This window comes from Orcinus orca, chromosome 1 (genome assembly GCF_937001465.1).
Source record: "Orcinus orca chromosome 1, mOrcOrc1.1, whole genome shotgun sequence".
Classification (NCBI taxonomy): domain Eukaryota; kingdom Metazoa; phylum Chordata; class Mammalia; order Artiodactyla; family Delphinidae; genus Orcinus; species Orcinus orca.
The window spans coordinates 124,216,616-124,231,211 of NC_064559.1; the positions used below are offsets into that span (position 1 = coordinate 124,216,616).

Here is a 14,596-nt window from a genome sequence, read left to right on the forward strand (position 1 = left end):
CAACATAAAATATATGAATTTCTTAAAATATTCTTTACAAGGTCAACATTCACAAGTCAAGGATATAATAAACAGAATACCTGTAACAAGAATGTTTAACACCAGAGCGGTTCATTTTCCCAATGTTTGTCAGGTGAGGAATAATATCAAGAGAGATGCTGAGTTTCAGGGAAAGCTTTGCATTTCTCCTCCCCTGAATTTGTCAATCCAAGACAATGACAGGCAGAGAAACTATATGCCTTGGTAACCATAAAACTAATTGATTAGGAAATAAGGCCAAATTAATCCCAGGAAAAATACTGATTTTTATGACACAAAAATAAGCTTTGAAACAGAACATATGAATAGCTCCTACTAAACGTTAGCAGCTGCCATATTCCCATTAGCTTTCAAGTTCCACTTATAGCTGAAATACAATGGGCTCTTGGTATGCGCGAGGGATTGGTTCCAGGACCCCAGCTTATTCCAAAATCTGGGGATACTCAAGTCCCTTAAAGTCACTTTGGCGGATGCGGAAACCCCGGATACCACGGAGGGCCGACTGCGTGTGAAATGCAGGCTTTTCCTTGGGTCTGGGCAATCTTTAACAAAATGGGATGGAGAGGCAAAGCCGGAGCGCATATGGATCACTCGGGGGCAAGGCAGACACCGCCAACCCCACAGTGACCTGGGCAGAACCGAAAGCAGCAGTCCTTCCTGACAGACCCACGCCCCCCGCGCCCCCAAGACAGGAAGTCCAGCAAGTCCAGCAAGTCGGGGCCCCGTCCTGCTGAGAAACGCGGAGGGGCGGGAGGGGGCTCTGTCAACGTGGACGAAGCTTGACTGAGGAGCCCTCCGCTGAACCAGGGGCCACGTGCAGCTTGTTTCCCTCGCCGGGGCTCCCGCAAAATGCAGCTTCCAGTTACTGCTCACATGTTCAGCAAAGTACCTCCACCTACTCAAATCTTAAACATAGAAACAAGGGCCTACAAAATGGTATTTTAATTTCTGTTAGAACCAAAGCCACCTCGTCTGAGTAAGTCAGTTACAGCAGCACTAGGCACATGAAAAGAACAGTACAATCCCCAACACCTACCAGACAATTAGCATAAAACGCGACAGAAACCGGTTCTCAGACTCAACACCGGAGAACAGCACCACCCAGTGGCGATATGAAAAGCTGCATGTGAGGAACTAGAGGCTCCATCCCTGGTGGCCAAAGTGATTTCTGCTCACTGAAAAGAAAGACCCCCGTAAAATACCTTCCCCCGTGCCGGAAAATCTTACCATGCGAGCCTCCTCAGAGTCTATAACAACTAGGCTTAGAGCAAATGGTATTTCATATTTTCTGAGTAGCTGACGCAAGGTTGCCAGGTAAAATACAGAATGTATGTTTGGTGCACTATTTGAGACATGCTAAAAAAGTACTCACTGTTTATCTAAAATTCAAATTTAACTGGGCATCTTGTATTTTTATTTGCTAAATCTGGCGACTCCTGTACCAAAGTACCCACTCCTGGAGACCACAGATGCATTTACATAAGTCTTTCAATCTTTCAAAGAGGCAGTAACAGACCTGTGGCAAGGAAGCTAGCGATGAGCCGGGTATGCTGCCGCCCCTAGGGTTAGGGTCAGGGTTAGGGTTAGGTATGCTGCCACCCCCTTGCAATGGTCAAGTAAGACACTCTGTTCCACGATGCAAAAGGCTAATAGGGGAGAGGAAGGGGGGGTGCGAAGTGGGGCTCCAGATAGCTGGGTCACGAAATGGGAGCATTAAATATCAGATGGGTGGAGGAGGATGGAAAAAGGATGGGCAATTATGGAAGAGAAGGAGAAAGGGGAACAAACAACCCTTGCCTCCTGACAACCGTGCCAGCCTACCGACGGTGCTGCTGCGATTTCCCCTCCTCATGGTACCTGGTGTCAGCGATTGTGAACTGGGGAAGGTAAGGCCAGAACAACTGCCTTGTCCAGAAAGCCGCACACCACCGACTGTCCACATCCAAGCGATCCTTTCTTTAGGAAGGGGTCATTTAAATGGGTTTGTGTTCCAGTTTTCTCAAACTAAAAACAACTCATCTGCTTCCTAAGCCGCTAACTGGTTTTGTTTCACGTTTTGCTGTCTTTTGGCTCACCCCCTCTCAGAAACCCAGTGCCCACCGAGGCCTCCTCGCTCGCACCTTTGCAATGAACCGCGATCGCCCCCTCCGTGTTCTCGCAGATATTCAGGAACCTTCGCACGATGTTGTCGCTGGGTGTGCTGCCATCGATGAAAAAGAGGTCATAGTGCTCGAAGCCAGCATCGGTGAAGCGCTTCGCCTCGTAAATCTTTTTGTTCAGCCTCACGATTGCAGTCACGTTATGCTTTTTGAAATAAGGAAAGTAGGCTTCGGGGGCATGAAGAGGATAACCTAAAGGAAAGCAGGGGCTGTAAGCAAAAGGCACGCATTTTGTCTTAAGTAACCCAGGAACACGAAAACCCTTCACAATAAAGATGATCAATCTCAACAGAGCTTAGGAGGAAAGCACATTTCAGGAGAGAGTAAGGTCGAAGCAACGTTCCTAAAAGCAGCAGTCTGAAAAACTGAGAAAAACACCATAGGAGGGGGGAAAAAAAAACCTCTTCTGAGTATTGGAAATAGCTTGTGAACGTTCAAAACCTCAAGCTTTAGGCTTCAAATCCTGGGAGCACACTCCTCCCAAGCCAAAACAAAGGCATTCCTGAGGCCCTCAGATGTGTACAGTAGGCCTGGAAGGACTCTGTCCTTTCTACTCCTCTTGACAAATACTTTTGAACCGCAGCCTTTTTGCCAGGTGTACAGTTTTAATCTACAATGCGGTCCCCCACAAGAGAGACTGATTATTAAGCACCTACCATGTACAAGTCACAATTGCATAAATTTCTTTTAATTCTCAAAACAGCCTATTAAGATAAAAATAATAAACCCCATGTAACAGTTAAGAAACTACAGAGGGCCTCCCTGGTGGCACAGTGGTTGAGAGTCCGCCTGCCGATGCAAGGGACACGGGTTCGTGCCCCGGTCCGGTAAGATCCCACATGCCGCAGAGCAGCTAGGCCCATGAGCCATGGCCGCTGAGCCTGCGCGTCCGGAGCCTGCGCTCCGCAACGGGAGAGGCCACAACAGTGAGAGGCCCACGTACCGCAAAAAAAAAAAAAAGAAGAAAAAAAAAGAAACTAGATGTTGAGCGGTCACTTTTGTAGACATTTTCTTTTTTGAGAAGAACAAGTGGTCGGGCTCTAACCACCGTTCTACTGTGAGTGGGTCCAGCATCACGTGGAGCTGCAGTCAGCTGGGTTACAGACATATGACCTCGACTTGGCCAATCAACCAAGGTGACCACTGGGGGCTTTGACCACTGCAAGCCTTGCCTAGTGGCCCCATGGTTTAAAAGGACTAATTTCTCAGTCCGTTGATTACCACATCTGTAAGCCATTCAGGGCATACCAGGTGAGGGGATCTCGCTCAGAACTCGTTCATGATGGTAGGCTCCGAGTGGGGCGGGCAGCAGCAGCCAGCAAAGTGAACCAGCAGTTTCTGCACTGTGGCTGTACTTCCTACTGCCTCGAATCTTGCATAGCCTGGTCATCTCCTATTTTCTCTCAGTTGCAAGCCAACTCATATGCTGGGGCTGGGGTGTACATACAACATTTCCCAAGCTACCTTTCCCACTGGGTTCCCGTCCATCTGAAAAGTGGGAGTCACTAAAGCACTGCCGGAGCAACTGGAGGCCAGAAGAGGGAGAAGGGATGTCTTCTGTTTTCCTGCCAGCATGGCTTCAGCAGCAGAAGAGAGGAACTCCCAGCTTAGTCTGGCACTCCCGGCACCAGCCTGCAGCCCAGCCTCAGGGTCCCCACTCCTCAGGCTCCAGATGCAAGCACCAGCCCTTCGGAGCTCCCGGCACCTGCCAAGGTCCCAGGTCCTGCTAACCTCACGTTTTCCTTTCTGTCCCTCGTTGCCTTAAAGGCAATAGCTATTTCTTCCTTAATATGCTGTTTTTTTCCAAGTTGCCCTTTTACTTTTTAGCCTGCTTTCTAACAAATTCCTTATATTGCATTCCCTCTGTTTGAAATAAAGTGGTTTCCGTTCCTGCCTGGATCCTGCTGATACATGACCTCCCTTAGACCCTGTTCATTTTCTAAGCCTCATTTTCCAGCCTTCGCTTGGAGACTGTGAGCTCCCCAGCATAATTCCAATACCTGCTGCGTGCAACCAAGAGCCCTCGCTGGCAGCCTTAGCCAAGGTCGCACAAGGGGTGAAGGCAGCATTGGCGGGCAGGCCTAACTAATCCGCAGCCCACATACACGACTTTCACAAGCCAGGCTGCTTCTGAGCAAACAGGTAAGACAGAGCTTACTTACGATCTTCTGTGTAGAAACAGTGACTTATACACATTTAGAGAAAACAGATCCTTTCCACTTGGAAAAAAATCAAATCTGTTTTCCTAGTTGGTTTGTGTGCTCAAATCATTTTCCAGCCTAAAGGGGAAAAGAACTGTGGTTGGCATAAGGAAACAAGAGCTTTTCTATCATGTAAGGAGTGGGAAGGAGAGGGCTTAGGAACACATGGGATAGGGCGTGGTGTGACAGTCTGACAGGCACTTCTAACCCTGGGCTCCTAGTGATCACTGGCACCTCTATGATGGCACCTGTCAGGAAGCACGCTCATGGTTCTTTTGGTGTCTGTCCCTTCCCTCCTCCACCAAGGCCGTAAGAGCTTCTCTTTACATATATGAATTCCCATCATGAGTAAATGGCATTACAGATAATATACCTAAATCTACTATCAAGAGAAACTGCTTATATCTTTTGAGAAAAGAACACTGAACAGTTATCCAAATATGGTAATAGGGCACTGAAATAATAACAGTAATGGTAATCATAGCACCTAACATTTATTGAGCGCTTACTATGTGCCAGGCACTAAGCTAAGCGTTTCATGTATATCATCTCATTAAACCTTACAATTATCAGTCACTGATGCCTGGGAAAGTGAACTGGCCCAGGCACACACTGCTGGGAAGAGACAGAGGCAGCATTTGAACCCTGACAGTCAGATTCTAGGGCCAGTGCTGGGGATGATTTAAGGTAAAATCCAACTCAATTCTATTTGTTAAATCTCCAAAACAGGGACCTTACGTGAACATGAGGGGCTGCACTTCCTGGATTTGTGAGGAAGCTTCTTAAAAATCCTCAAAAGCGTTTCAAATGAGTTATAACCAACAATGACAATATCTTCTGACCTCTGAACAACTGTTTTCGATGTATTTGGTTGCTTCTGATGGAGGACTGGTTTTAGCAATGTGCACGGAGCTGACCGAGCTTTCATCCGACCCTTACTCCATCTGGCCACTAGATGGTGCCCTGGCATCAGTAAAGCACAGGCAGAGCCCTGGCGCTGACCAATTTCAAAGCAAAGAGAGATTGTAAAATTCATCTCTTCCCAGAACCTCATTTAAAGGAAACAGAAGAACAGCAGAGTCAAATGATTAGTCCACCCATTCCTTATTAAAAGTAAAAACTGCAAAACAGGCAGGCAAATGTGGAAAGCAATAAAATATGTTTATCAGGTTCATTAATGATAAAAATGTAATCAGAATATCTGCTACCTAATAAGCACCTACTAATGTGCCCGACACTGTGCAAGGCACTCACTTCCTATAATATCCCTAATCTTCACCAAATGCCTGCAATGTGCATCCTATTTCCCCGTTTGATGATGAGAGAAGTTGAGGAACTCAACGAAGTTCACACAGCCAGTTAGGGGCAGAGCCAGACTTCAAGCAGCCCAGGCTCTTCACACCTAGCTTCTCTCATTCAATGAGCAGGCTGATGCTTCAAACTGTTTGGATTCCCTGTCTCGAGCTGTCTTTCCCTGTTCTTTCTTTCCTTTTTCTTTCTTTCTTTCTGAAGTAGAGATGAGGACATTGCCACCTAAGAGTTTGAGGATTTTGGGGGAAAATCTGAAATCCAATTTGTTCTACTGCTATATTATTCATTTATCAAGTCACACTTGTTTAATCAAAAAAGGGTTATTAGGGCTCCTCTTGTCCCCCCTGTCAAAACAATGTGAGCAAAGATGGCTGAAAGGAACTCCTAGTTGGTCTCTGTTGACAACACACACTTAAGACTGCTATAATGCATTCTGCCAGGCCCCAAGGTTTTAGTGCTTCCTTTTGCTACATCCTAGCAACAGCTATTTCAGTGCTAACTCCTTAAAAAATCTACCTTTTTCTACTAACAGACCCCTAAGATGACTTTCAGCCACCTCAGAAAATACAGGGGTTTCTCAACTAAAAAAAAAAAAAAAAGTCTTAAGTTCAAAAAGAATTTACAGAGTTAAACCACTTTACAAAAAAAATGACACTTCTAGTGAATATCAGATCTTAAAATGGGGATTCCAGTAAAATATCAATATTTTACCAACAACAGCCTTAAATGAAATTATTCTAGACATAAAAACTGGCAAGTATTAGGTAAGCAGCACTTTCACACCTTTTTTTCTCAATGTGAGAGGGCACAGTATATGCATAGAAAAAAAAGATATAGAGAGAACAATATCTCAACAGTGGTTATTTCTAGATTATATAATTACAGGTGACTTTTTATCTAGATTGCTTACAGTTCTGTAGTGAACATGTTCTTTCTCTGTAGTAAAATTAAAAAGGACACAGAATTTGGAATCAAAGAGACCTGCGTTTGAATCCACACACTGCCACTTTCTGGCTATGTCAACCTGGGCAAGTTAGGTTACCAAGTCTCCATCTTCTCTTCCACAAAATAACTACCACCTGTTCCAGGGAGTGTTTCTGCTTATTAAATAGATGAGGTGTGCACAAAAGGCTTATCAGCACCACTCCCAGCATATAAGCAAATGGTGGATAATTATTTCCCTATATTGTAATATAGGACCAAAAATAATTTTTTTAAGACTTTTGACAAGTAACAGTTGACCACAAAATATGTCCTTTTATCTTGTGATTCTACTTCTAAGAATTTAGAAAAGAAACCAGGGCTGCAAAACAGATGTATGGACATGTATACCAACCACTGTAGTTTTTAAAAAGTGAAAAATTGAACAACTTAGATCTCATTCAAAAATTAAGTGATTGATTAGTAAAATTATGGCATAGTCATTGAATGCAGTCATGGAAAATTATAACGAAGATCTACATTTATTGCCATGGAAAGGAGTATGTGATATATTAAGTGAAAAAAAAGCTGCTATAAGACAGTAATCATGTTATGACTCCATGCTAGTTAAAAAAAAAGGAATATTTTTGTAAGTCTGTGTGTGTGTATATATATATTCTTTAAGAGAGAAAAAAATATGTGCAAATAAAAAATACAGAGAAGCAGATGGAAAGAAAATTAAAATCCCCAATAATCCCACCACCAACTAGTAAACCTAGAAAACGTGGGTAGAATTATAGGTCACTTTAATGCTGTTTTTATGAGTTCATCTGCATTTTCTTTTTAAAAAAAAATCATGCATTACCTCTATAAAAATATTTTAAATGGGTTTTTTAAATTACACCTCTCATCTTCTCTTTAAGAAAATTTCATTTAAAAAGTGAATCCTATATGGCAAATTTCTTTCAGTTTCACCAAATGAACACCCAACAACAAAGCCGCTACTGAAACCATACACCTACTAAGGTTTTCTGGGTCTGAGTCAGATCATTTTGCACAGAAGGCTAAAGGGAGGTTTAATCAATCCTGTCTTGAAAGACCAACGGTGGAAAGCAGTTTCCTCAGGCACTTAACAAGTTATTCCTAACAAGCCAACATAACAGGTTATTCAGTCAATGTCTGTAGCGAACCGGATTCATGAGCAAATGTGTAAATGAGAAGATCTAATTATGGCTTCAGTACAGAGACATCCTATTTGTTAGGGTAACTCTGTAGACCTGGATTACCCATCCCCAGAGCGGATGATTCAATCCCCATGATTTAAGCAGAGTTCCCTGTGAGATATGTCATAGGTATAAAATGATAAGCATATGTGTGGAAACTCAAAAAAAATTATCAAATCTAAATGCATGAATAACCATATACAATGACACTAGATTTTAGAATAAATACTTATGATGATGATGATGGTTATGAAAGAATAATAAACTTATAAATCTAGACTAAGGGTTTCAAATTATGTTCCTCCAAGGACTAGTGCTCCAGCTCTAAGACTAGAGAGGGAGCAAAAAGGAGCTATTATGTTCATGGGTGATATTTTTTTAATTTTATGTACTTCTCCCATCAACTATTCTTAAACCTTTGGTACCTATCATTACTTGTCTTCTGGGAATCTGAGGTTAAAAAAAATAATTAAGTAAAAAATATATGTTAATGGGAAAACACACATAGCCTATCATGTTTCATTCAAGAGGCTTATTTTTTTGTCATGCTTTTTCTTCCTGAATATGTATGCCCCTGGCTCTACATATACTGCAAGTAAGTAATTTAATTATTGTCAGCTAGAAAATTGTTCCTAGTTGCCATGATGGAACTAAACAGATCAGTGTAGTGGCAATGCTTAGGAGCCCCGCTCTTGGCTGGAGTATCACCAGTTCTGCATATTACTTTGTGAACTTGGGCAAATTTCCTACTCATATGCCTCGGTTTCCTCCTCTGTGAAACAGAGGTAATAGTTCCTACACCTCATAGAGTTGTGTGTGCACTAAATGAGATGATGCTGTGATTAGCTCATAACTAGCACTTAATAAATGACACCTATTGTCACCATCATCATTATTATTCAACATGGTGTTACCAAAGAATACCTTGAGGTATAGCACGCCACCACCACCAAATAAATCTGAGAACCACTGATAGAGTTCAGCAATCTGCTTACTGTTTTGACCAGTTGGTTTCTCAGATTCTTCTTTAATAATTGGGTCAAGGTAAAGTGAACACCCTATTTATGGCAACCTAAAAATTTGATAGTCTTAAAACAGTGATTATAGTTCCACTTACTAAACTCTAATATTTAACACACAAATTACTGTTCAATTAGTAATTTAACAATTGAAATACTGTTCAATTTTTTTAATTAATAAATATTCTTTGGAGAATATTACCAATAGAAAGGATTATCTGAGGATATTAAGAACTCAAAGAAGATGAATTGAAATAAATTTTTGGAGGGTAAAGTAAATAAAAACCTACCATTTTCAATTTTGCTTTTTGGATGTGGTCCACTAAATGCTAAAAATTTTCCTGGAACAATCCAGTTGAAGTCACCATTTTCAACTCGCTGGGAGAATTTTGTGAGAAAAGAGAAGAAAAATATTTTATAATTCTTATACAATTTAGGAAACCCTTACAAATATAACCGTTTTTCACTCTATTAGTACTAGACTAGTTGGACATACATGAAGACAAAATAATATAGCTTAAAATAAAAACATGCATCTGATTCTCAAAATGGTTATGAATTCAGTCCACTTCAAAAAATTTTTATCTAGACCATAAGAAAAGTTTAGAAAACTTTACTTAAAGTGGAGGTACTTTGCTGAAAATAATTTTGTCTCTTGGCCACTCTGCAATGGAATGAAATGAAAACAAAACATTGCTTGCCCCAGCAAGAAATAATGGGAAATAAGAGAAGACAGAAAATATAAGCACTTTCCATGAACATGGTAAACATACTTTAAACAATGAAAAAATCTATAAATATCAGGGTCATGATGAACACACCTCCATTTTTTGTTTGTTTTTACAGGTTTCTATCTGTTGTCAGTGCTGATTTTTAGACGGGGAAACAGAAGACAGGAGTGAGGAATAGAGGCTCATCAAACCCTCAGGGTGTACCACAAACTGGAGACTGCCACAGTCTCCTGCAGGAGCTGCAAACCAAACAGCTACAAGGGTCAGGCAAGAGACATAAATAAAGGCAAATGCTCCTCAGCTCTGGCCAACTGACCACAGGGAAACTTGACTGAATATAGCTGATCTTCCAATTGGATGTTCATGTAAAATCTCTCTATATTTGAAATGTTGACTGTTTTAAATTGTTTTTTAATACTAGGAAAGCAAATAAAACACATCAGTGGGCTGACTTTGATCACCAGCTGTCAGCCTCTGGTCCACACACTCCAGGATCCTCAGAGAAGGCCTGAAGACCAGGCAAGGGGCCAAGCATCCTCCCACTGCTCCATTACCTCCTTCATTTCCTTCCCTTCCTGGTGTGCCTCTGAACCCAGGGAACACTGGGGCAGGGCTGAGGGGACCCAAACTTTGCAGGCTACTGGGACACAGCTGTGCAATGCATCACAAAACATATGCATCTCTTCTTCCCCTAAGCATTCTTTCACCCACCCCCAACACCAGTCCTACTCCCATCCTCCACCACCAGGCACAGCTTTTAGTCTCCAAGTCTCCACCCTCTATAGCACTGCATAGATACCTCCCCAGGCAGGGAAGGAAGGCAGTTCTCTTTGCTGGACCAAGGTTATCCACAGAAAAGGCTCTCTGCTCCACTACATGGCACAGACCTCAGTGGTAGGAATCTGTGTCAATATGGAGTCTGCACTCTGCTGTAAGAGCTCGTAAGTATTTGTTAAAATAAACTGGAGTAATCCCACCAAGGAAACCTGGAGCCTCTACTTTAATTACTTATACTACCCATTAGATTTGATTTCCACAAAAATCATAACTTGGCTGTATAATTTTCATGTTTAAAATGCAGATGTTTCTTCCCAGTTATAAAAAGTTACAAATGAAACTTGACATGACACCTTGTAAATGTCTGAATTGCATTAATCTAATCATAATAAACATAAAATCTCCATAATGCCCTAAATAGAATCTTAGAGATGCCGAGTGTTATGATTACACATGCCAAATTAAATCTCAAGCATAGCTATCTATTTAGAACAATTTGGATAAAGAATTTAACATCCATCTCAAGTAATACTTAAGCTTAAAACATTATTTAAAAATTCAAAAATAAGGGTATGCTCTAATCATCAAAAGGCTAAAACCAATTATTTATGAACAGTAGAAGAAAACAGGTTTCTATGTTCACTATTCCTGTATCCTTGACCACGAAGCTGGCCTAGATAAATACATACATTGTGCTATGTCTGTTTATTTGGATTATAGACATCCATTTGATTAAACAGTAACCTTTTATAATCAATCATATGGAGAGAAGCAATGAACTCACTCACAGAACCAAAAGAATATGTTTGCAAATCTGCCTACCCAAAAAGATAAACATTAGATAATATTGGGCTATATTCAGTAACCTGGATAAGGTTGATGGAGTAAACAAAAAGATTAATGTCTTAGATCCAAATCTGAAAAAAAACGAATAAGAAAGTTACAGCTTTTAACTGAATAATATAACATAACCTTACTGGTAAGCTTCCAAAATTAGTATCTGTGCCTTCTTTCACAGTGGATTATACAAATGTCAATATTTATCAATAATAAAATATTTAAGATAACACAAGCTGGTTTTTCTAATTAAATGTGTTTGTGCACAAGTGCGAGTGCACACACATACATACACACACACACACACACACACACACACACACATTTCCAAGAAACCTAGAACAGATAGGAACTTAAGGTACTTTCCAACATTACCACATTTTATAAACAAATGTCTAGGCAAAGATGAGGTGAGAGAATAATTTTACCTCTTCCAATCCAAAGCCTACAACCTACCAAGTACTATGTAGAGAAACTGCAGATGTTCTTCACTACAAGAAAACCCCAAAATGAAAATGTGAATTCTTGAAACTGATACATTTAGTTGTTAATATTCATGTTACTATAAGATCCTTCGGCTTACATATAAGACTCACCAGATTTCTTTGGAATAGCTAACTCTCCTGGTGCATTGAAAATAAAATTTGAAAAAATAAAAAGAAATCAAAGTGTCTTACAAAGTAAAAATAAACTGTATTAAAACTGAAAAAAAATTAAAAATTAAATAAAATCTAACTTGACTTGAAAACATGAATTTTTATAACTTCTAAGAAATAAATCTGTGCCAGTAAGGCATGCCTCTGTTCTAATGGTCACAGAGATATTTTTCAGTTAAAACACTGAAAAACATTTGGTCTTTTTACCAAATGTTAAACAGACTGTAAGAGAGAAAAGACAGACCTTCAGGTTGACAATTATTGGATTGGTTCCCTTTATCAACAGATGTGTTTTCTAAGACAACATGGATAAACAGTTTTGAAGCACAATTCAACATTCATTAAAACATTTGCTGAGCTTTTATTATATATCAAGGACTATAACTTGGTGTCACACATAAAATAATAAAAAGCATTCCCTCTGTGCCCTTAAGGAGTCTGAAAACAAGTAACAAAAAACGTTAATAGTAATAGCAGCTAACAGATATACCACGGACTCTCTGCTAGGCACTACTCTATGACACGCAACTCATTCCATCTTTAGGGCAACGCTGTGAGGTAGGTGTTATTACCATCTCCATTTTACCCATTGCGATAGACTGAATGTTTGTGTCCCCCACAAAATTCATATGTTGAAACCGAATCCCCAACGTGATGGTATTAGGAAGTGGGCCCTTTGGGAGGTGATTAGGTCATGAAGATGGACCCCTTATGAATGGGATTAGTGACCTTATAAAAGAAACCCCCAGAGAGCTCCCTCTATGAGGACACAAGGAGGACATGGAAGAATTTGGCCATCTATGAACCAGGAAGAGGGCCATCTCCAGATAACAGTTCTGCTGGTGCCTTGACCTTGGACTTCCCAGCCTCCAGAACTGTGAGAAATAAATGTCTATTGTTTAAGCCACACAGTCTATGATATTTTGTTATATCAGCCTGAACTAAGATACCCATTAAAGAAAAAGTTGCATTAAACTTTGATAAATGTTATAATACAAGTACATAAGAGGTTTAATGGTGGCACAAAGATTATTTTAAAAATAAAGACAGAGCTACAGTCTTTTTTATTCATTAAAAAGCACCTTCTTTATATTTCCTTACTTCTGAAACAATAAAATAGCATTGATAGTATAGTTGTATTACGTAAACAGCAAATATGCTGTCAAATTTGGTACTTTATGAGCTTAAATCAAAGTAAATATTTGAGGTATTTGGTTTAAATTAAGTTCCCTTGCCATTTGGCTTTAAATAATAGTCAAACTCTAGATTATTACTTAGGATTTACTTTTGAGAGAAACAGTGTGGTAGAGGGAAAGAGGAGCCCCAGGTGGACGACTGCTTCACCTCTAAACATAGAAAACATTTGGCGGCCTGCTTTCGCAGCCCCACCCAGCAAACGCCGTGCTAATGCAACCACAGGGAGCAAGAATCTAGTGCACTTGTGCAGGTACCTTTCCAGTGCTCAAGACATGAAGATTTGAGGCCAGCAGCACATACATGGTTGTTGAAATTTGGAAACAGTCCCCTCACTCATGGAGAATGTATTTAACCAGAAATCACATGGCCCTAGAGACCAGCACATTTCAGGTGGGCAAGGGAAGAGAAAGGACTTGCAGGGGATCCTGAGACACATGGCCAGAGATGGAAGGAGGAGAAAAGTACGAGACAGAACTTTTTTTTTTTTTTTTTGCGGTACGCAGGCCTCTCACTGTTGTGGCCTCTCCCGTTGCGGAGCACAGGCTCTGGACACACAGGCTCAGTGGCCATGGCTCACGGGCCCAGCTGCTCCGCGGCATGTGGGATCTTCCCGGACCGGGGCACGAACCCATGTCCCCTGCATAGGCAGGCGGACTCTCAACCACTGTGCCACCAGGGAAACCCGAGACAGAACTTTTGAGGTTAGGGAAAGAAAGTGAGTTTCTAGAATTAGAGAGCGGCCACAGAGTAAATCAAGTAGGAAGAAGACCAAGCACAACAATTCGGTTTGGCTAAGTCTTGCCATTAAACAAGAACAGTTTCCGTTGAGTCACGAGAGTAAAGGCCAGACCATAACTTTGACTGACTGCGTGAAAACAGAGTCAAGATTGCTCTCTTAAGAAGTGGAGGTAAAAGAAGGGACAGAGAACAAACAATAATTAAAGAGGAAGGGAAAAACATGGGAAATTTCTTAGACCTCAAAACATTTTATAGATTTAACCAACATAATCTCTGAACCAGCAATGGGTGCACTGTATTAGAAGATGTGGAAACACTGGGTCCAGGAAGGATTGAATCTTGCTTCCTTAAACTTGTGGCCTTTGAGGGGTATAATCAACACTACAGGACAGCTCCAGGGAAATGCTTCTAATAGTTCTTTGAACAGTCAAATCACCGTGGGATGCACAGCTCCCCAGTTCCTCCAGGTGTGAGGACATGCCCATATCCCTGCATTCTGGAGCTTGCCTGATCCCAGTCTTATGGCAGGAATTCACAATTACGGTGGCAGAAATTCACATTTTTCCAGTTCTGTAATTCATGAACAAGTCGAGGGCAAGTCAAGCAGAATCCAGGTTACATTCTAAATTGCTGTACAAATTCCAATCCAAAGCAAAGCCTTGAAACATCATCCCCTAGATGTTCAATTATTCCTGCTGTTGACCTGAGGTGACACACTGAGAGATAAGAGGCCTAACAAACCTTATTAGTTCTCAATGTGTATGCAAAAGGGCAATGTTGGGAGTCT

At 41.1% G+C, this 14,596-nt stretch overlaps 1 protein-coding gene across 5 annotated transcripts in view; it reads right to left on the minus strand.

Moving 5' to 3' along the window:
- Window positions 1-14,596, minus strand: part of CDC14A (cell division cycle 14A) — a 180,824-nt gene that overhangs the window by 69,522 nt on the left and 96,706 nt on the right. For all 5 annotated transcript variants that reach the window (XM_004263082.3, XM_049708398.1, XM_004263081.2 and 2 more), the window contains 2 exons: window positions 9,164-9,251; window positions 2,160-2,390 (listed from right to left, as the gene is read on the minus strand). In XM_004263082.3, the coding sequence (XP_004263130.1) occupies window positions 2,160-2,390; window positions 9,164-9,251 (319 nt within the window). The remainder of the gene's footprint in view (window positions 1-2,159; window positions 2,391-9,163; window positions 9,252-14,596) is intronic.